Source organism: Cyprinus carpio, unplaced genomic scaffold, assembly GCF_018340385.1.
Source record: "Cyprinus carpio isolate SPL01 unplaced genomic scaffold, ASM1834038v1 S000006531, whole genome shotgun sequence".
NCBI classification, from domain to species: Eukaryota; Metazoa; Chordata; class Actinopteri; order Cypriniformes; family Cyprinidae; genus Cyprinus; species Cyprinus carpio.
Window position 1 is genome coordinate 239,564 of NW_024879196.1, and position 23,858 is coordinate 263,421.

Here is a 23,858-nt window from a genome sequence, read left to right on the forward strand (position 1 = left end):
TTCCTGTGATGCAAAGCTGAATTTTCAGCATCATTACTCCAGCCTTCAATGTCACATGTAACATCCAGTCTATCACATGATCATTTAGAAATCATTCTAATATTCTGATTTATTATGAGTGTTGGTTTCTATTCTGCTGTCTAATATATTTGATGAATAAAAGGTTAAAAAGAACTGCATTTTTTAAAAAAAAAAAAAAAAAAAAAAAAATTCTAATAATATATATTCTAATAATATATTTTCTTTACTATCTCTTTTTATCAATTTAACACATCCTTGCCTGAATAAAAGTATTGATTTTATTTAAAAAAAGAAAGAAAAAAAATTAATGACTGACCCCAAATTACTGACCAGTAGTGTATATTGTTATTACAAAATATTTATATTTTAAAAACATAGCTTCTTCTTTTTTTTTTTTTTTTTTATTTTTTATTCATCAAAGTATCCTAAAAAAAGTATCACATGTTCTGAAAAAATATTAAGCAGCAGAACTGTTTCCAACTTTGATAATGAATCATCATATTAGAATGATTTCTAAAGGATCATGTGATAATGATCCTAAAAATTCAGCTTTGCATCACAGAAATAAATGATAATTTAAAGTACAATAAATTTAAAAACAATTATTTTAAATTGTAATAATATATCACAATATTTAAATTTTTTTCTGTATTTTTGATCAAATAAATGCAGGCTTGATGAGCAGAAGAAACTTCTTTCAAAAACATTAAAAATAGTAATGTTTCCATACTGTATATATATATATATTCGTATATATATATATGTGTGTGTGTGTGTGTGTGTGTGTATAAAATAAATATAAAATATTTCCTATAAGTCAGTGTTTCCCAACAGGGGTGCCATCTGTTTAGAGTAGGAGTGCCTTTTAAAAAATCTTTTTTATATATATATATATATATATATATATATATATATATATATATATATATATATATATATATATATATATATATTTTAAATTGCTAAAATGTTCAAAAAAGCATCTATTATGTAATATCCATTTCTGATGCTGCCAATAATTAGAGATGCACCGAAATCCCGGCTGTTGAAAATTAATTCACTGCTAAGGTTTTACTTTCATGTGGTGTGACAATCTACATATTATCCTGCTCTGTGCATGTGCGCTCTGCTCAGTCGCGAGCCATGCATATACCGTTTTGAACTTACCCGAGCCGACAGGAAACATCTATGTAGTACAGTATTGTTTCTGTTTGTAATAGCCCTACTGTGTTGTAACATGGTGTGGTAACAACTCTAGTAACGCTGCCCTCTCATTCATTGATATGCTAACCACTATGTTATGCTTATGCGTTCTGATAATAAAAGCCTTCTAGGACTAAACATTATTTGGATAATTGGTATATATATATAAAAAAATAAATAAAAATAAATCTCTTAATAGCCTTACTGTTAGACCTACCTACCTGAAAAACTGAAAACAATTTGTTTCATTTCATTTTATTACTGACTGCTTACTTGTCATTTTTTAGTCAGTTCAAAGTTTGAAAACAAGCTATCTCGTGCTACTGCAACAAAAGTACCCCACTGTAAAATAAAAAATACACTGAGTGAGCAAACATTTGTGCAAATCATATCATATCATCAAATCAGTTATGATGGTAATTAAACAAAGTATACATATGAATAAAAGCCTACATTAAAATCTGTAATACAAGTTGGTCTCTTCATTAGACATTAGCCTATATAATGTAATAATATTAAAAATATCTCTATGACAGTATTCTTCCCTGCTGTAGCGAATATCTATACTTTTTAAAATATCATATTGAAGTTAGAAATTAAAGTATTGTGACAAAATTAATTTTGTAGGGTGCCACAAATTTGTTAAAATATCCAATGGGTGCCGCGACTAAATGATAATAAAAAAGGTATTTGAAATTAAAATTAATAACGGTAAGACAGAACCAGATTATTGTGAACATACCTCACTTCAAACTGTAACGGTCTATATTTATATTATTTTTTAAACTTTAAATGTAGTGAAGTGTTTGTTCAAGTAGACTTTGTTGCTTGTGGAAACCTCATGCAAGCCTAAAAGGTACTTAAAACTTAAAATCTTATTTTCACTCTTGAAGACTGTTTACCAAAGACTAAACTTCAGTCTGACACTTCACCACAAGACCAAAAAAGAGCCTCACACCACATTGTTTGTTTGAATTGTATTTCAGGGAAGTTCGTAAAGACAGATAACCGAGACAGAAGTCAGTTCCAGATCCAGCCACCAAACCAGACTTCTCACTCACAAGGATTGCTGTCTACTAGATGTTATGTGTACTCTTCAGACTTACGTGCAAGCAGATATTATTCAAGGACACAAACAAGCCTGCATTTATTTGATCCAAAATACATAAAGTTGCATTTGCAATATCTACAGAAAGCTTGAAATGTCTTTTAAACACTATAATAAACACACAAGAATTATCTGCTTGATAAAACGGTTATTTTTATTAAGTGAGATGAATGAAGAGCGTGTCTGGAGAAGGGAAGTTTTATCAAGTTAGTCAGTGATTTTAGCAACACAGGTTCAAATCCCAGTTTGTGGTGTTTTTTTTTTTTTTTTTTTTTTTTATATGTATAATAAAATAATATATTAAATGAATAATACAAATGTGTTCTGCAGTTTGCTGGTTTATGTTACACTATTTTTTTATTTTAGATAGAGTGTGTCTAATTTACACTAAGCAACCAATAGCGACTGAATTCAGTCCAGCTGGAGGGGTTTTGGGGGTAGTTCTGTATAGCTTGTGGGGGTTAAAAAATAAAGGTGTGAATCTATTGCTCTTTCATATGGACAATGTCTGATGAGGGTTTCAAACTTGCAGAGCAGGTTTAGGCAAAGTGTTGTCATGCCTCGGGTTTGGATTTTGCAATTTTTGCAACTGCATAGGCCTAAAGCGTATTACATACAATATAATATGTTTTTGTTTTATCTCAGGAGCGATGAGGCGCTTCTGAGAGAGAGACAAAAGCCTCGTTTATACTGCCAGTTAAATGTGAACCAGTTCCGATTTTTTGCTCATATGTGACACAGATCGGATCTGTTCTAGGACAGTTTTAACGGGAGAAAAACGCATGCATTCAGATATTTGGAGATCGTTTCAGGCCTCATTCATATGTGGAAATAAATTGGATATAAATCAGATATGTGCCAATGAGACTATCGTGTAAACAGTCAGATCGGATTTTCTGAGGCATTGCGTTCTGTACGTCATTAAAACTGCAACAATTTGGTACTTCTGCACGGTTTAACAACGTCATATGTGAGCCGTGCTGGCAAAATGAGTGTAAATTTGCACAGACTATTTTGAGCTACAGGAAAAAAATAATCTTATCTTTATTTGTACATTTTCTGAGAGGATTACATTTTCTCTGCTCGCTTCTCGAGCTGACTGTCATACAAAGTGCATGCATATAACGGCGCTTCTGATGGCGCGCAATCCAGATAAATACACACATATACAGAATTACAATATTTCAGAATTCAGGCAAACATAATCTGCTCTGTCTTAAGTGAAAGATAGGGAACTGTTGGGGGAAAATGATGGCGCGCAATCCAGATAAATACGGGGATATCATCTGATGTGTAATATTTCTGTATCATTATCATAATGTTAATTTAACAATAAAAGAACAGAGGGAATCACTCGCTACACTTTATTGAACTGCTTTTGTAGTTTTAATAATCAATTTATTTGTAATGAACACTTAGGTTATTTTTACATTTGATTGTTTTTCGTAGAATGCTTTAGTTTAGATATAAAATGATAAACGTAATGCATTATTTGTTTCTTTCTAGGCTATTTGTTCTATGTTTTTTTTTTTGTTTTTTTGTTTTTTTTGCATCTGTTCTTATTTTTAATAGCAAAGATAAAATAAAAAAATAGCTATATTGTGATTATTAATATAGTAATTAATAATAAGAAAAGTCAAGTCAAGTCACCTTTATTTATATAGCGCTTTAAACAAAAAAGATTGTGTCAAAGCAACTGAACAACATTAATTAGGAAAACAGTGTGTCAATAATGCAAAATGACAGTTAACGGCAGTTCCTCATTGAATTCAGTGATGTCATTCAGCTCAGTTCAGTTTAAATAGTATCTGTGCAATCATTTGCAATGATATCACTGTAAATGAAGTGTCCCCAACTAAGCAAGCCAGAGGTGACAGCGGCAAGGAACCAAAACTCCATCGGTGACATAATGAAGTAAAAACCAGGCTCAGTCAGGGGGCCACTTCTCCTTTGGCAACACAAAACCAGCAGTTCAATTCCAGGCTGCAGCAAAGTCAGATTGTGCAGCGAATCATCTGTTTCCTGTGGTCTTGTCCCTGTGGTCATCTGAGACAAGGTCTTTACAGGGGATCTGTCTTTGTGGCTCGTATAGTTGCCCTGGTCTCCGCTGTCTTTCAGGGCTGTAGAGGTCCTTTCTAGGTGCTGATCCACCATCTGGGATGGATACGTACTGCATCCGGGTGACTGCAGTGACCCTCTGATCTGGATACAGATTGGATCTGGTGGCTATGGTGACCTCGGAATAAGAGAGAAACAGACAAATATTAGTGTAGATGCCATTCTTCTAACGATGTAGCAAGTACATCTGGTGTTATGGGAAGTGTTCCCGGTTCCAGTTTACCTAATTAATGCAGCCTAAAAATCCTTTAACGGATTTGGATATTAGAAGCGTATTAGTGTGTTATGTGTAAGCCAGGTTAAAGAGATAGGTCTTTAATCTAGATTTAAACTGTTCGAGAGGCAGACACACTTTTGCAATGTTAGGTAGGTTATTCTAGAGTTTAGGCGCTAAATAGGAAAAGGATCTGCCGCCCGCAGTTGATTTTGATATTCTAGGTATTATCAAATTGCCTGAGTTTTGAGAACGCAGCGGCCATGGAGGACTATAATGTAACAAGAGCTTGTTCAAATACTGAGGTGCCAAACCATTCAGGGCTTTATAAGTAATAAGCAAGATTTTAAAATCTATACGATGTTTGATAGGGAGCCAGTGCAGTGTTGACAGAACCGGGCTAATATGGTCATACTTCCTGGTTCTAGTAAGAACTCTAGCTGCTGCATTTTGGACTAGCTGGAGTTTTGTTTATTAAGCGTGCAGAACAACCACCCAATAAAGCATTACAATAATCTAACATTGAGGTCATAAACACATGGATTAACATTTCTGCATTTGACATTGAGAGCATAGGCCGTAATTTAGATTTATTTTTGAAATGGAAAAATGCAGTTTTACAAATGCTAGAAACGTGGCTTTCTAAGGAAAGATTGCTATCAAATAGCATACCTAGGTTCCTAACTGATGATAAAGAATTGACAGAGCAGCCATCAAGTCTTAGACAGCGTTCTAGGTTATTACATGCAGAGTTTTTAGGTTCTATAATTAACACCTCTGTTTTTACAGAATTTAGCAGTAAGAAATTACTCGTCATCCAGTTTTTTTTATATCGACTATGCATTCTGTTAGTTTTTCAAATTGGTATGTTTCGCCGGGCGGCAAAGAAATATAAAGCTGAGCATCATCAGCATAACAGTGAAAGCTAACACTGGGTTTCCTGATGATATCTCCCAAGGGTAATATGTACAGTAAAGCGTGAAGAGTAATGGCCCTAGTACTGAGGCTTGAGGCACTCCACACTGCATTTGTGATCGATATGATACCTCTTCATTCACTGCTACGAATTGATGGCGGTCATATAAGTACGATTTAAACCATGCTAATGAACTTCCATTAATGCCAACAAAGTTTTCTAGTCTATGCAAAAGAATGTTGTGGTCAATAGTGTCGAACGCAGCACTAAGATCCAATAGCACTAATAGAGAGATACAACCACAATCAGATGATAAGAGCAGGTCATTTGTAACTCTAAGGAGAGCAGTCTCAGTACTATGATACGGTCTAAATCCTGACTGGAAATTCTCACAGAAACCATTTTCTCTAAGAAGGAATTTAATTGTGAGGATACTACCTTTTCTAGTATCTTGGACAGAAAAGGGAGATTCTGATTTTGACGCTGTATGTTTATGTTTAATCGCTGTATCAGTCATCTAAATGAACACAGCTGCTAACTGAGGTGATTAACCTCTATCTGTCACGTGACGTGCCATAGACCTTCAAACCGTTTTATATTCATTTCAGGTTCAAAGGTGTAAGTTGTATTTGTTGTAAAATCATGGTAACTACGACACTTACAATAGTAGCAAACAAAATTTTCATTATGCTTTATATATTTATTTATTTATTTATTTATTTATTCATTCATTCATTCATTTATTCTTTCTTTTTTTATTCCTAGAGTTCAAATGGTAGAGAATGGCAAATCACAGAAACACAAAAGTGAATATTTTAACTTTAAAACACAATGTAATATACAATGTAAATTTTAGAAGCACATCATTTGATTAGTAAATATACTTGTCTTTGGTCAGGAAAAAAAAATCTAAATCTTAAACTATCTTTTATATTTAATGAGAGGAATCTATCGGTTGGATGGGATACAGCTGCGACTGCTGGGCATGCGCACATCAGTATTGCCCAATTTTTGTCAAGCTGAACAACAATAATTGCTGTATTTGCATTATTGTTGGAGGAAGGTGTAGACGTTAATAAAACACAATCTAATAGGTAGCAAATTTAATTTATTGTTAACCGAATCTATCCTTTCAGCCGAAAAATGGATAAGGAAGTGTGATGCCGCTGTTCAGTTTTGATGTCATTGGCTGTGAATTTCCCTTGTCACCGCAGGACTGTCTGTGGTTGGACTATCTTTTAACCCATATTAAACAGCATATCATGCTAAAAAGCATGTTTTGCTGCTATTATCACATTAGTAATATATTAAGTCAACAATGAAGTGTTGCTATGTTGAGAAAAATTACATCTTTAGCGAGATCCTAACCCTAAACCTAAGCATAACTTCAGTGAACTACAAATAAAAGCGCAAAGTTTTGCCTTTCCATAGATAGAACGACGGAGGCTTGTGGGTAATGTAGTTTAAAACTTTTTATTAACGAAATGAAATAAATTATTTATTTAATGGAAAACTGGATATCTATATATGTTCATTGTGCAAACCTCTATGATATATTTGAGAGGCAGGCTGAAATTTGGTATTTTACAGTGAGCAATATTTAAAATGCCTTTATGCCAGATTTACATTTATTTCTGAAAACTGTGCCCAACATTATTTTATCAGCATAGCATTAGTAATCCTGCCGATTTTCTCTTTGATACATTAATTGGACTCTGATTTACAGCCATTTGAAATGTATAGTTTTTGGCTCTTCCGGGGGGTGCTACTGGGCCCCTGGGGGTAGAAGGGCAGTAAAACCTACATGTATGTATTCTCGTCATCATGGACAACAAATTGAGTTGAGTCACATTTATATCTGACAGTTTTCACAGTCCACCCTTTTCTATTCTCAAGTCATGGCTAGTATAGCTTTTGACAGGACATTGTGAGGCCATCTGATGAAACATGGAAAAATTAGAAAGAAATGATTTAATAATAAAAATAATAGATTATTTATTTGATTTTTGAAGTAAATGGCAATAAATATAATGGATAAACCTGCAACAACTTGCCATTATCTATTCCCCGCTGTTAAGGGGGATATATATATATATATATATATATACATTTACATTTAGGCATTTAGCAGACGCTTTTATCCAAAGCGACTTACAAATGAGGACAATGGAAGCAATCAAAAACAACAAAAGAGCAATGATATATAAGTGCTATAACAAGTCACAGTTAGCCTAAACGCAGTATACGTAGCAAGGGCTTTTAAATAATATAATAAATAAAAAGAAAACAGATAGAATAGAAAAAGAATAGAGCAAGCTAGTGTTAGAGTTTTTTTGTTTTTAAATAGAATTAGAATAGTGAGTGCAAAAGTTGGAGGGTCAAATAAAGATGGAAAAGATGTGTTTTAAGGCGATTCTTGAAGATGGCTAAGGACTCAGCTGCTCGGATTGAGTTGGGCAGGTCATTCCACCAGGAGGGAACATTTAATTTAAAAGCCCGTAAAAGTGACTTTGTGCTTCTTTGGGATGGCACAATCGAGCGACGTTCACTTGCAGAATGCAAGCTTCTAGAGGGCACATAAGTCTGAAGTAATGAATTTAGGTGGTGGTTTTGTATGCAAACATCAATGCCTTGAATTTTATGCGAGCAGCTATTGGTAGCCAGTGCAAATTGATCAACAGAGGTGTGACGTGTATTCTTTTCGCCTCATTAAAATTAATCTTGCTGCTGCGTTCTGGATTAATTGTAAAGGTTTGATAGAACTGGCTGGAAGACCTGCCAAGAGAGCGTTGCAATAGTCTAGCCTGGACAGAACAAGAGCTTGAACAATGAGTTGTGCAGCATGTTCCGAAAGAAAGGGCCTGATCTTCTTAATGTTGAATAAAAAAATCTGCAGGACCGGACAGTTTTAGCAATGTGGTCTGAGAAAGTTAGCTGATCATCAATCATAACTCCAAGGTTTCTGGCTGTTTTTGAAGGAGTTATGGTTGATATGCCTAACTTGATGGTGAAATTGTGATGAAACGATGGGTTTGCTGAAACCACAAGCAGTTCTGTCTTGACAAGGTTGAGTTGAAGGTGATGGTCCTTCATCCAGCAAGAAATGTCTGTTAGACAAGCTGAGATGCGAGCAGCTACCGATGGATCATCAAGGATGGAATGAGAGGTAGAGTTGAGTGTCATCAGCATAGCAATGGTATGAAAAGCCATGTTTCTGAATGACAGAACCTAATGATGCCATGTAGACAGAGAAGAGAAGTGGTCCAAGAACTGAGCCCCGAGGCACCCCAGTAGTTAGATGTTGTGACTTGGACACCTCACCTCTCCAAGATACTTTGAAGGACCTATCTGATAGGTAAGCCTCAAACCACTGGAGTGCTGTTCCTGAGATGTCCTTTGTCAGTAGGATTGACAGGAGAATCTGGTGGTTAACAGTGTCAAAAGCAGCAGACAGCTCCAGCAAGATAAGTATTGAAGATTTGTATTCCGCTCTTGCCAGTCTTAGGGCTTTAAAAACTGAGAGCAAGGCAGTCTCAGTTGAATGTCCACTTCTGAAGCCAGATTGGTTGCTGTCAAGGAGGTTGTTCTGTGTGAGAAAGGTAGAGACTTGGTTGAATACAGCTCGTTAAAGTGTTTTTGCAATGAAAGGAAGAAGGGAAACTGGTCTGTAGTTCTCTAAAAGAGATGGGTTGAGGGTGGGTTTCTTAAGTAGTGGAGTTATACGAGCGTGTGTAAATGAGGTGTTCCAAAACTTTTAAGCCCGCGACCCCCATGATAAATGCGCTGCTGCCCCTCGACCCCCCCCCCCTCAACAACCCCTTTTTTGGAGCCTCCAAACATAACTTTAGCAAACAGCGGGATACGTTGTGTTGCTGCGCGTGATGTACGTACGTAACTTGATTGTAATTGACGCTGACGTAATCTCGTAATGTCTGGGACAAAATTACAAATTGAATTAAAATATATATATATATATTATATTTTTTCATATGTATCAGACTTTTCTGCAAACACCATTTAACAAGTATTGAATTAACCCTTTCACACGTAAGTTTAAAATATTCTGGCTGACCCCCCAAACGTGAGTTTTTCAAGGCGATCGTTATTTAGATGTGTCACTTTATGGTTTCCATGGTGACGCGTCATTGCTTGTCACGTGACACACCGCAGAAACAACAGAGCTGAATGAATGATGATCTGCTTTTGTCATTTTTCCTTTTTTATTCAAAATATTCACAAATTTGTTAGATATGGCATAAAATAGCTGATATTCCGATTTTCAAATATATGCAAGTGGAAGTGTTTTGTTGTTTAAACACCTTTATCACGATCGCGTTAGTTGAGCTGTATGCGCGATGGGCGCCGCCGTGTTAGTTTGTGCCGCAGACGCAGTTCAGAGAATCGGATCTGTTGGATTTTCAACACGTGAATTCATCCACTTCTCCCGAAATACATAAAAGTAAGTGGCTGGTGAACTGGGAGAATAATAGAGTAAACTTTAAAGTTACTTACACAATGTGTATCTGATATGCATAAAACGTGTCTAATTATAATGGAAAGGATCATTATTGCCTCGTCCTTTGACATCAGTGTGTATTTTACAAACTCTAAATGTATTGTTTTTTTTAGTACTTATATGTCTGAAACCTAAAATAAACATTATGTGGTTGAAAACACAGAAAAGTTGTGATGACAGCTCTTAGCGCGCCTGTCTCTGGCTCAGCGCCAGCCAACGCGCGAGAGCACATTTGAATTTCACGTCATGCACTGACCGGTGTGATCTTACACTCCAGGGACCAGCCTAGACTGATCACACCGGTGTGATCGTACGTGCGAAAGGGTTAAATTAATTGCAACAAAAATATATAGGGCCTATATATTTTTTCCACTTTTTTTTATAGAAATCATCTCGCGACCCCTGCGCCGGGGTCCCGCGACCCCCACTTTGGGAACCACTGGTCTAAATGATGAGGGGAAAACACCAGTGTGGAGGGATATGTTAATGATGTGAGTGAGTGCAGGTACAACTGCAGGAGAAATGGCTTGAAGGAGATGAGATGGAATAGGATCAAGCGGACAAGTAGTAGGATGACTAGAAAGGATGAGTTTGGAGACTTCTGCCTCAGAGAGTGAAGAGAAGGATATGAATGAGTGTATGTTTGCTGGTGAGATGTGCTTGATGGATTGTGGTGTGGAAAATTGTGCACTGATGTTTTTAATTTTATTAATGAAAAACGTGGCAAAGTCGTCAGCTATTAGAGATGAAGCAGGAGGGGGAGGAGGAGGAAAAAGGAGCGAGGAAAATGTTTTAAAAAGCATGTGAGAGTTAGACGAATTGTTAATTTTGTTATGGTAGTATGTCCTTTTAGCAGTGGAGACATTAGCAGAAAAGGAAGAGAGGAGTGACTGATACACATTAAGGTCAGTAGTATTTTTGGATTTGCGCCACACCCTTTTAGCAGCTCTAAGCTTAGAATGATGTTCGCGTAGAACATCAGATAACCAAGGGGCTGAAAGGGTGGTACGGGCTGGCCTGGAAGACAAGGGGCAAACAGTGTCTAAACAAGATGAAAGAGTGGAGCAGAAAGTATCAGTAGCACTGTTAGCATCAAAAGATGCTAACAGTTTAGGGGAAGGAAGCGAAGATGAAACCATTGCAGATAGCCGGGAGGATGAGAGTGAGCATAGGTTACGTCAAAAAATGACATGTGGAGGGGTAAGTGATGTGTCAGGAACCATGTTGAGGTTAAGAGTGAGGAGGAAGTGATCTGAGGTGTGCAGTGGAGTAACCGGTACATGATCAGTGGAGCAGTGTCGTGTGTAAATAAGGTTGGTTGGTTGGTTGCCTGATTTGTGAGTAGCAGTAGTTGACACTCGGTTGAGATCAAAAGAGGCAAGCAGAGTGTGGAAGTCAGCAGATAGAGGTTAATCTAGGTGGATGTTGAAATCTCCAAGCATAACTAGGGGAGTATGGAGCCAGAATGGTGACTTTAAAATTTGGCATCACAGATTAAAATTGTCATTGAAAACAAAAGCAGAACTGAAAAAGGAAACATTGGCATTGAAACATTTGCATTGAAAACAGTTGTATTGGCATTGAAACAAGTATTGGCACTGAAAAAATAAAATGATGAAAATCTTACAATCTTATTATTTTATTGTATTTGGATTTATTTGTATTTTTCAATGACAATCTTCAGATTTTTTTCTTCATGTCACTCTTTTTCAGTGAGATTTTTTTTACAATGTCAGTTTTTTTTTCAATGTCAATGTTTTTCAACTTTCTGTCACTGTTTTGGCGTGGAGAGGGGGAGGGGTCTGAGGGGAGGGGTAAGTAGAGCGTAGTTTGCATATAATTTGCATATAGGCATACTGAAGAAGTAGGCCTACATCACTTTACTGGAACCCGTCGTCAGCTCTGAAGCCTCTGGCATGGTGGCGTGACAAAAATGTCCAGTTTACCTGGAACTTCCAAGCCGCAAAGTAAGTCTGTTTTTTTCTCTGCCATTTACATGTTTATTCACGTGCAACCTGGCCGGTTTGGTTAACTTTTAACGGCCGTTTATGTTTTTTTTTTTCGACGTCGACTGGAACATGTAAGTTACTAACATTAGCCGTGTTGGTTAACTTAACCTTTGGTTAATGCAGGGTCAAAAATAAACACCGGTCAAGCACCATATGCACTGAACAAGACTAAAAGTCCGGTCTGGCAAAAAAATTAATTAACGTTGGGTGTCTGTCGGTATATGTTGCCGCTAAGTATGAGTACATCACAACAGTGGCTAACAGTAACAGCCTGTGACGTTAACATTGACATGATAAACAGCAGGGCTTCGGCTACGCTACTGACATCCCCAACCACACACACACACACACACCCACCCACCCACACCGGAGAGCCTCTCTTTGAGCCGCTAGCTCGGCTTAAACGCAGGTAACGTTAGTAACGTTACACAGTAACTCCTAGGGCCGCGAATGTGCTTCTACCTGTATTTAATGGTAGTTAGCGTTAAGTCTTCAGCCCTGTGATGTCTCCTTTCTTTTTCTTTAGGAGTTAGAGGCCAGTGTTATTGCTGCTGCACAAGGCCTCATAAACGTGCTAACACAAAACATTCAGCAGCATCACACCCCAGCACAGCAGAATCCAGAGCAGTCACATGAGCACCAGAATCGACAACAAGCACAAACAACAAAACAAAATGTGCAGGAGGAGATGGCCAGGTTTCTTTAAACTTATTTGTGATCATATGTTGGACTTATTTGATGGAGAATTGTATTTCATAATGTTGATTTATACACTTCTGTTAACCTCCTAAACATGCAGGTCGTTTCCTGGCTTCTTTACCAAAAGGAAAGGCAAAAAACGCTTTTCACCTTTACAAACCACTCCAGGGAAGCCGAAAGTCTGTAAGATATTCAGTGTGTATGTATATTTGGTGAATAAGGGCTGTACCAGCACGCCTTCTGCAGCTGAAGAGCTGGAGTTGAGCCAAGCAGGGTTGGGGAAGAGGTCCCTCACTTTGACGGAGGATATGAGCCATGCAATGGTTTTGCAACCACTCTTTTAATTGAAATTAATCATCATTTTGGCATTACAGTACACACTATTATTAAAATTGTCAGTATAGTTATTGTGATGCTATTACTATACAAAACAATTTAAAGTATTATACTGTTATTTGTTTTATTATACTGTCCTTTTTTTAAACCTCCTTTTCACATTTCTGTTATTCATTTCACAGGTAAATAAAATTCTCATTGAAGAATATCCCAAAATGGAGGGGGTGGAAGGGTGGTTGTTCTACAAGGCTTCAGGTGCATACCATTTTCAAACACCTTTCATTTTGATGGTGCAGGAACACCAACATTCAAAATTATTTCTCTCACTTTCTGTATATACAGGTGGCCACGGTAGAAGAAAATTGCTTGCCATTCCTCCTGATGTAGACGGTTATACAGGTAGACTGATTCGCAGTGTTTTGAGTGCTGGGAAGACGACCATGTACATTGTTCCACTGCAGCAGGACCTTGATCTTACTCCACTGCCATCTGATGCCACTGAATTTCAAAAAATGCCTAAGGCAGCATGCCAAGTGTGCAAAGAAAACATGCCTCTGCATATCTTAGCATTGCACATCGAGAATTGTATGGAGTCTGCAGCAGATGATGATGAGGTTAATGCATATAACAGAAGATATTGCAAAACAATACATATATTTTGTAATTAATGGTAAAATATCATCACATTGTTTTTGTCTTTGGTAACACTTTTTCCTAACACATAAAATCTCAATATATCTGTGTAAGTGAATACTAAAATATACTCCTAATGATGCTAAATTTGAATTTGACTTTAGGATGCAAGAATTAAACCCTGTACCGTAATAAGATAATAGCATCATGAAGTGCTTTATGTTTCTCAGATGTTTTTAAGACAATTGAGATCATACTCTGCTTGCAAAAAATTTTTATCGTAACGTATGTATGTCGTAGCATTGATTATTTCTCCTATGCATTTATGGATACAGCTGTTTGTTACTTTACAGGACTGGCAAAGTGAGGTCCAGGTTCTTTCTGTCACAAACTCACCACTTGTGCGCCCTAACAAAGAGTCCAGAGATTGTGGCCAGGTAATGATTTTGAGATGATATTTTGAAAAATATGTGAAATTGCAGAGAGACCTGGTGCAATTGATTTGAATATATGTTGTCTACAGGATAGAAAGGAATGCCCTATATGTTGTGGCTGCTTTCCATCAGATGAAATTGTTCTGCATGCAAGCCTGTGTGGTGAAAGGTTTGCCATTCTATCATGTTATTATATACATTTTATTTCACAACATATTGTCTGTGTTAAAGCTGTGTCTCCTTGTAATGTAATATAATATAATAATCTACAATGTACTATATCAGTATTTTGGGATTAATTTAAATATAATTTGCATCTTTGTTTTGTCTTATCCTTCATAATGCACAAGAAACCCTGTGATAGCACTAGAGTGTAATGACAAGGTCACTCAATGGGCATCTAGATTTACAGATATGTCCAAAATAACATCAGTAGAATGCCTTTTTACCATTGTTTTTCAGGTGTGCTGAAACATAAACATTGATATATTTTACTGGCAAATTGAAAGTTTTAATGTGTTTTTGTTGACCCTTTTCAGTCTACAGGACACTTTGAACTACAGTACAGACAGCTGTGTGCTACGCGAGGGAAACTTATCTATGGCCGACATGTCTAGGTGAGGTTTTTTTTTTTTTTTTTTTTTTTTTTTTTCTTCCATATCAGTCATTTATTTACTTAAGATGTCATTAAATTCAAAGTTAAGTGATTTTTTTGGGCTGCTTTTTAATAGTGACGATGATGTACTCCAGTGGCTTGCAAGCCAAGTAGATGCAAGCAAAGATTTTAAGATCTGCATCACCCGGGACAACCTTTTCCAAAGAGGCCTAATTCAGTGGCAGAGACAGAAGAAGGGCTCACCTGTCAACAAACTCAATGTGACATTCATTGGCGAAGCTGGAATCGACACTGGAGCATTAAGCAAAGAATTTTTGACTGGTAATGTATATTTAGGACAATTTCTGGCACCAAACACTACTGAAATCAGGTTCATAGGTGCAGTATTTTTTATTTACTGAACTGTGTTTTCTGTCATTGTATTTAGAAATGATGCATGGCATTGAGAGGCGACTGTTTGAGGGCAGTGGCAAGGGAAAGAGTCCTGTCTACTCAATTTGTGACCTAGAAAATGGTTTCTACAGGTTTGCATTGTTTTATAGTTGTCCTACATTATGCAGTTTATGCAAGTACAAGTAAAAAGTTGCAATTACAATGTCTGCACTGTTTGTTAATGACATGCAGAACTGCAGGAGAAGTGTTTTCTGTCAGTCTAGCTCAGGGTGGCCCAGCACCATGCTTCTTCAGAAATTGGTGTTACCAGTTTCTTACAACAGGGGACTTTGATGCTCTGCAACTGACCAAAGATGATGTGGATGATCTTGAATATGCTTTACTCATAGAAAGGGTGAGTACATCTGCTATGAACAGCCGTGCAAAAGCATTAAAAGCTTTTCTTAATGTACAGTATTTCATTGCTATACTGTTAATGCGTTTGTTGTAATTTTAGGTGGAGGCAGCAACTGATCTGACACAGTTCACAGATGAAATTGTGAGTTGTGGTTACACGGGTTTGCTTAAGTTGGACCAAAAGGACAGTATCATAAGGTCCGTACTTATTTTCCAGAGAAACAATTTTTATATAATTAATTTTGATGCACACAGCATCAGTAGCCACTTTAACAGCATAGTATTATTACTGTTTTTAGAAATGCAGCATTTGAACTTAAAATATAAATTTGTACAGCCTTAGTCTTAATTTAATTGTGTGGAAAATAGCATATTTCCCTTTTATTTGAGTCTTCCACAAAACTTTGTTCCCTGTTCTCAATAGAGCCATTGTTCTGCATGCTACAATGCGTCTGACTCCCATGCTTCAGCAAATTAGAAATGGGATGAAGGTCTACAACCTTCTGGATGTGATTGGGAAGCATCAAACTCTCTGCTCAAACCTGTTTGTCCCCAAAAAGGATGATGACAGAGTAAGGATGCTGGACATTAAATCATCCTGATTTGCTTTACTGCTATATACTTGATGATAATCTTAGAAACCCTACAGGATGTAGTAGTAGAGCTGTATCTTTGATTGATACTATTATTTTTTGGTGACTTTCTGTTATTGTTTTACTTAACCTTTTTTGTTTTGGAAGAATACAAAGTTATATGTAAAGTGGACTGTGGTCTTTCTCTGTGTTCCTATCTGTGTAGTCAACCCCCCTCCTTTTTTTTTTCCTTTTGCCCCACCACCCCAGCCGGATGCTGACTACATAATGAGTATCATAGTCCCTGAGCTGAGTGAGAAGGGAAGTCCAAGGCAAGCAAGAGAAAATGCCATCATCAACTTCCTCCAGGACTTTCTACAAGACCTGGAAATCACAGGTTTGACTTAAACTGTCTTTATCACATGTTGGAGTATACAAATTTGCCATGCAAACAGCTGTTACCTAAAATAAGTAAAGCAGAATGTGATTCCATGTACATGACCTACATTTGGTTCTGCCTTTGATTAGGGAGCTGAATATTAGCACTCCACCAAAAAGGACCATCAATATATTTCCTTTTAGAAACATTAATGTTGTGGTTAGTGGCGGGTGGCAATGCTTATGGCAAAATGGTCCAGGTTTTGAACTTCACTAGAGACTTTCTAGACTTTGACCTCCACAGCCCAAAGACATAAGTCATAGATCAAAATACATGTTTCTTAAGAAAAAATAAATAAAATAAATTTCCACCATAAATTCCCAGAATACAGGAATATTGTTTAAGCTTAATGTTTCCCCTCCAATGTTGAATGGAAACATATGCCTGTACTGACAACATAGTATACTACAAATGTAATCAAAAGATTTCATACTTTATATCTGGTATTCTTTTGGATAACATTATTCTAGGACTATTCCTATGTTGTTGTTTTTTTTGTCTTTCAGTTATTTCAGTGTATATTAAATAGAAATTAATGCAGCAAGGTTACTTGAAATAGGCCTTTGGGATAAATCGTGTAGATTGGTAAATATGGTTGGCTTCTTGCAGTGTTGGATTTTTACACCATTGTACTCAACTACTCTGATTTGTTTTATCATGCAGGTCAGAATGAAGACCAGCAAATGTGTGAGCCTCTGACCCAAGAGGAGCTGCTAAGTCAAGAAGAGCACTGGAGTCAACAAACACACGTGAGCCTGTCTGTCCCAACAGTGATGCAGTGGTTAACTGGACAAAGGCACAAGCCCCTTCTTCCATCAGAGAGGGCAGATTTTAAAATAAATCTAAGATATGAACACCAATGTAATGAAAAAATGCCAGGTCACAACATTTGTTTCCCACTTGTAAGTGCCTGCACAAATACAATAACTGTTCCTGTTGAACATATGAAAACATACAAGGAGTTCAGAGATATAATGACAGTAGCAATCAGAATGGGTAGAGACTTTGGGCGAGTGTAGAGGTCATGTTTTTTGACCACTGATGTTTACTTCCCCAAATCAGGCAGTTTTGTGAATATTTTTGGCATTTCTAATGGAATTTTTGTTAAATCTGTTCAGTGAGCTATTTATTATTCTGTGAAAGTCTTAAGAAAAAGACAGCTAGCACAAGTCAAACCATAAAAATAGCTCAATGTTACTGTTTGGTTCTCCCATTGCATTGTTTTTTTTTTTTTTTTTTTTAAGTTGGGACCACTGCTAACCACTTATTTGAAAAAGGTCATTTAAGAACTTTGTGTTTGCATTTTGTTTACAGAGCACTGACAAATTTACATGTAATATAAACCTTGAAATGTGATGCTGTTCTCAATTCATCGTTACTTGTACTATTGAAAAGTTGAAATTGTTCAGTCTTCCACATACAGTTTCAACACGTGTATGGCAAATTCATGTCATTCAAGTGGAATCAACGTTGTGGTTTACATTTACTAAATCGTCAGCAAAAATTAATTTGGTTGATGTCAAAACAATAAATGGACATAATGCCTATGGACTTTATCATTTTTCATTGTGAATATTAACTGAAGTGTTTTACTTGAGTGTCTACAGCATTACATTGTAAAGGGGAACTGATGCGTTATCCACTGAAAAAAAAAAAATGCATTTCACTGAAGATCAAAGTGTACAAATTAACAGCTTTATTTTAAGTTCTTCATTACCAAGATATCTAACATGGCATACTGAGTTTGAACTCTAATGGTATTTAAGACACCAGTTTAAAATATCGGCATACACTAGATTAAGTTTAACCAACTAAAACTGTTGAAAGTTGTGGGAGGTTTATTTGGTTGTTTAAAACAAGTAACAGCAGAATAAAACAGTGGATATCTTTACCATGGCAGACTGAGTTGTTTATATACTGCATAGTAAAACATATCCTAAACCATCCCCACAATAGTTCTGCACAAATACCTATTCATGCAAGCAATTCCAATTTCATTTGTAAGAATCAGATAAAACATTTTTCAAAATCACAAAAAACGTTGAACATTAATATTGCAGACTGCATGTTATCCTGCCAAATTTGAGTGAAGTGTTACATAGTCAAGCACAGCCTTGTAAATGTCTTTTCCATTGTCCTGGGAGGGAGTGATAGGATTGATGGCTGCCCTCAGTCCAGCCATAGCCTGTGGCCCCAGAGGGCACTGGATGGGTGGTAGAACTACTCCACCAGCAGCAGCAGCATCTTCTCTGTCAGGGTTGAAATCCAAGAAGTGATCTTGCAAATCCTATAAATGGCAAGTAATTTTGTTATAACACTTTGCAATTGCCTTTGTGTACTTCACACATTTGATCTTCAAATAATTCATCATAATTTGCTGAGAATACAAAAATATTGAATATACATTGCCGTTAAAATGTATTTAGACTTCTGATTTGATCTATTTTTGCATTATTTGTCACAATTGTTTCATATCTGAAAATATGAGACAATGGGTAAACCTGATTAAACATAGCTTGGATTCAACATTTTCAACATTTGAGGTCTACCTCTAGATTCTCTGGAGCAGCCACAGGATACTGGAGCAATCCAATGGTCCAAAGTTGATTGGGAGTCAGGTTTTGTTCCGTTCGCAGAGGATGGTTATCCCACCCGGCTGTAAAAGTGTTGAGGTCCATTTGGAGGCGTGGTACAAATATGTACTGGGCACAGAATAACTGAAGGCTGTTGGAGGGATCAAGCAGGCACTCATCTTCAAGACCATGAAGTAGCTCATAATATACCCTTGTTACTGCCATCCACACATCACGCCATAAGCGCTCCACCCTTTGAGATCAAAAATACAAAAAGTGCACCGTATTAATATTAGAATCACAGCCAGGGGTTCACTGCCATCCATTTCCTAGGTAACCAAAGGTGGAAATAATCTATATTTTGTTTTATTACAGATACTCTCTGTAGAAAGTGTTGAATGTATTGTAACATAATAGGATGTTTCTCAGCAAAATGTTGAATGGGTTACCAAATATACCCAGGCTACCTGGGTGGCCCGCCCAAGCAAAGTCCATGTATGGGAAAGATTTACTCAGGTTAACTTAGGTAAGCATGGTGTCTTGTTTTGAACAAATATACAAGACTCTCCACACATGTATAGCGTCATGAACAATAACCTAATTTGGACACAGTGCATCTCTGTAGACCTAGGAAGGATTAATGCTTCCTGTGAGGATGTATCCTTAAGAATTGGTACTACACAGTGTTCACTGCATTGCTGTTGCCAGTCTCCCAGGCTGGGCATCAATAAGAATGACAAATCATTTTTACTTGGATCATTTTTAATGAAATAATTTCTGGTGAAGATTATCCAAATTTACTAGGACAGAGATGTTGGCGTTAAGGTCTTCGCAATGAAATTCTTTAATGCTTTGAGCATCCAAAAATAAATCACATTCACCTAGAACAAAAGTGTTAGTGACAGACGGAAATTTCAATAAATAAAAACACTGATGTGTGGAAAAACTGCTTTTACTGATTTGGGTTAGGGTTACCTAAAAGAAACATAACTTTGATATTTACCTTTGATTATGCACACTTTTTCCCGATATGTAGCTTGCTCTGCCACAGCCACGAACAGTGAACATGCATTGAGCAATGCAAACATTTTCGACCCCTTGGTCTCCTCTAACTCTAAATAATCACATAAGAAACAGAGACAAAGTCAAATGTTGATTAAACAGGCAATCATGCTCTTGCGGTTTTCTTACCTTAATGGAAAGCCAAACTTTTCAACTGAGCTCATGAAGAAGCCAAGTGCTGTTGATGCCTTGTTATTATTTGCAGAACCCAGGTACATTATCTGGAGCATAGTAACAAAATACTTATGTGAATGTGCCATACTACATAGAATATAGTAATACTAGGCTCAGCCACATTGTTTTGAAAAAGTGTCAAATGTTTAACTTTCGTGAATAACCATCAATCCCAGCGAAGATAACAATACCATATCTGAAAGGAAAAATACATTTTCAGAAAGTGTATCACCTCTGAAAATTATAATAGCTCTAAATTGTGTACACAAATGATTAAGGTGGTCAATTCAGATTTTATTTACCATGAACCCATGTAACCTTCAGAATCTTTTCACTATAGAATTGCATGTTTTTTTCTTACTGTGCGGCTATACTTAAAAAAAAAAAAAAAAAAAAAAAAAAAAAAAAAAAAAAGAGAGTTCTGCTTTAACCAAATTACAATAAAAAAATAGGGTATTCAAAAAGGTTTAATCAGCAAAGATGGGAAGCATCCTCAGGTATACATCACTGGAGAAAACACTGCAAAGGCCTTAAAGAAAAACTGTCAGTATTCAAGATGATGTTCTTGAGATAGTCTCAAAGAGTGAAGTCCAATTATTTGTAAAAGCTGCACTTAAGATGGGACATCCTCCTATAATATGAGAAATTAAGCTAGCCTCAGTGTGTAAATTACTGTTTTCTCTTCTTTATTTCATGTAACAGTTAAACCAATGTTGTACACATAGCCATGTATCATTATGTGTAGCAACAGCATACTTTTTCCTGACTGTATGTCATCCTCATCCTGTTTTTTATGGTAAACCAAACCATTTACTGCCTAACGCTAAAGAACCATGCTAATATAATCAAGCATTCTTGAGGAATGTTTTTAATTTACAGCATGCACGCTGAACCAGACAGTGTGGAATGGATTAAGAGTTACTAAGCACCAATCATTAAATAGCTACCCATTCACATGTTGGAATTTTATAGAATGGCGGCACAAACTAACTCTATGTGCAGCTTAATTAATAAACTGTATTAAAAAGGTTTTTTTGTTGAAATACAGCTCCAGCAATCTATAGCCTATCTTGTAATAGCATACAAAATCTACCCGCATCCTTCAAACATGAATAGAACTTATTTGTAAAAGCTCAGTTAAGAGACTCACTCTGCAAACTATTTCAACAAACATTTATGAATATAAATATATGAACATATTATAACAATATTCTTGTGAAACATAACACACACACCTGATAAGTTTGTGGTTTGTGTCCACGTGGACCAGTGAGTGGGGACCCTTGACAGAATATGTTCTTCTAGCAACACAGCCTAAACATGTTATTCTCTCCAAGATCCCTGCAGAATCCACCCTGTGCATGGATGCTGAAACCTGGTCCCATCTGACACGGTATCCCATTGCTTGCAGTTCACCCTTCATCATTCTATAGCCTATATGCGGCATCTTCAATTTAACTGAGCGCACAAGATTGTCCAGCTCCTCATCTGTGAGATTGCTGTATGATCCCGTAACTGATAGTCCATACTCACGCATCCGCCGATACACTGTCCTTTTGCAGACACCCAGGAGCTTAGCTACACAGGGGATGGGCAACTGCATGTCGATTAGGTTTTGAAGACATTCTTTAGAAATTACAAGTTTTGGCTGTCCCCTATCACCACCCAGAACCTCTGCATCGGTAGCAGCTGGATAACTCTCCTCTTGTAAACGAAGAAGCCTTAATAAGTCAGATAAAGCACGAACAACACCTTGAGGCAGTTCTACTACATTGGCAAAAGAGCGAACAAGTCCCACTTCATGACTTAAAACAAAGTGTAAATAATCCAAATCCACAGGCTGACATCGCAGAACTTCCTGAAGCCTTCTCAGCATTCTCTCCATGAACTGCCTCACAATCAAAGGTTCCTGTAATTAACATTAAAAAAAAAAAAAACACTCTAATGTGATGACATGTATCAGTGCTCAAGTTGCCATGACAAGCTACTCTACCTTAGATCTGCCATACAGCTATAGAAATGTTGAATTGGCGCACATTTCATTAAATATTATATTTAAATCAAATAATTTAATGTTAGAAACCACTCTTTCCAGAAATGAGCAAATGCAAAACTTTAATTTTAATTTCACATTGTTATAGAGCTAAGCAGAACTCAGTGCAATTCATGAGATAACAAAAGATGTATTAAAATAAACTTGTCATTTCCTTGGATCGTCAGAGCAAAAAGCCATATATATAAAACCTAATAGGCAAACATATTTTGATTATTAACTTACAGTCCTCTGTTGGGGTCGCGAATCTGCCATCTCTCTCAACTTCAGCAACACCTCCCTTGACCTGAAGCAATATTCCGGGTTTGTGCTTGTTGTCGATTTTGGTGCTCATGTGACTGCTCTGGATTCTGCTGTGCTGGGGTGTGATGCTGCTGAATGTTTTGTGTTATCACTTTTATGAGGCCTTGTGCAGCAGCAATAACACTGGCCTCTTACTCCTAAAGAAAAAGAAAGGAGACATCACAGGGCTGGAGACTTAACGCTAACTACCATTAAATACAGGTAGAAGCACATTCGCGGCCCTAGGAGTTACTGTGTAACGTTACTAACGTTACCTGCGTTTAAGCCGAGCTAGCGGCTCAAAGAGAGGCTCTCCGGTGTGGGTGGGTGTGTGTGTGTGTGTGTGTGTGTGTGTGTGTGGTTGGGGATGTCAGTAGCGTAGCCGAAGCCCTGCTGTTTATCATGTCAATGTTAACGTCACAGGCTGTTACTGTTAGCCACTGTTGTGATGTACTCATACTTAGCGGCAACAAGTATATACCGACAGACACCCAACGTTAATTATTTTTTTTGCCAGACCGGACTTTTAGTCTTGTTCGGTGCATATGGTGCTTGACCGGTGTTTATTTTTGACCCTGCATTAACCAAAGGTTAAGTTAACCAACACGGCTAATTTTAGTAACTTACATGTTCCAGTCGACGTCGAAAAAAAACAACATAACGGCCGTTAAAAGTTAACCAAACCGGCCAGGTTGCACGTGAATAAACATGTAAATGGCAGAGAAAAAAACAGACTTACTTGCGGCTTGGAAGTTCCAGGTAAACTGGACATTTTTGTCACGCCACCATGCCAGAGGCTTCAGAGCTGACGACGGGTTCCAGTAAAGTGATGTAGGCCTACTTCTTCAGTATGCCTATATGCAAATTATATGCAAACTACGCTCTACTTACCCCTCCCCTCAGACCCCTCCCCCTCTCCACGCCAAAACAGTGACAGAAAGTCGAAACTGAAAATCAGTTACATTGTAAAAAAAATCTCACTGAAAAAGAGTGACATGAAGAAAAAAATCTGAAGATTGTCATTGAAAAATACAAATAAATCCAAATACAATAAAATAATAAGATTGTAAGATTTTAATCATTTTATTTTT

At 36.9% G+C, this 23,858-nt stretch overlaps 2 protein-coding genes across 2 annotated transcripts; one reads left to right on the forward strand and one right to left on the reverse strand.

The window, feature by feature from the left end:
- The first annotated feature begins 12,163 nt into the window (after positions 1–12,163).
- Positions 12,164–16,214, forward strand: LOC109048873. The gene is made up of 11 exons (XM_042754494.1): positions 12,164–12,801; positions 12,905–13,395; positions 13,483–13,754; positions 14,127–14,210; positions 14,297–14,376; positions 14,747–14,824; positions 14,939–15,144; positions 15,251–15,347; positions 15,448–15,610; positions 15,713–15,810; positions 16,037–16,214. Exons 2-11 carry the CDS (start codon positions 13,356–13,358, stop codon positions 16,212–16,214), a joined length of 1,296 nt encoding a protein of 431 aa, XP_042610428.1. The 5' UTR covers positions 12,164–12,801; positions 12,905–13,355.
- A 2,940-nt stretch (positions 16,215–19,154) lies between these two features.
- LOC109048581 lies at positions 19,155–23,644 on the reverse strand. The gene is made up of 7 exons (XM_042754495.1): positions 23,507–23,644; positions 22,711–22,925; positions 21,668–22,341; positions 20,583–20,628; positions 20,388–20,479; positions 20,200–20,310; positions 19,155–19,449 (listed from the first exon to the last, which is right to left on the reverse strand). Exons 2-7 carry the CDS (start codon positions 22,738–22,740, stop codon positions 19,155–19,157), a joined length of 1,248 nt encoding a protein of 415 aa, XP_042610429.1. The 5' UTR covers positions 22,741–22,925; positions 23,507–23,644.
- Between the last annotated feature and the right edge of the window lie 214 nt (positions 23,645–23,858).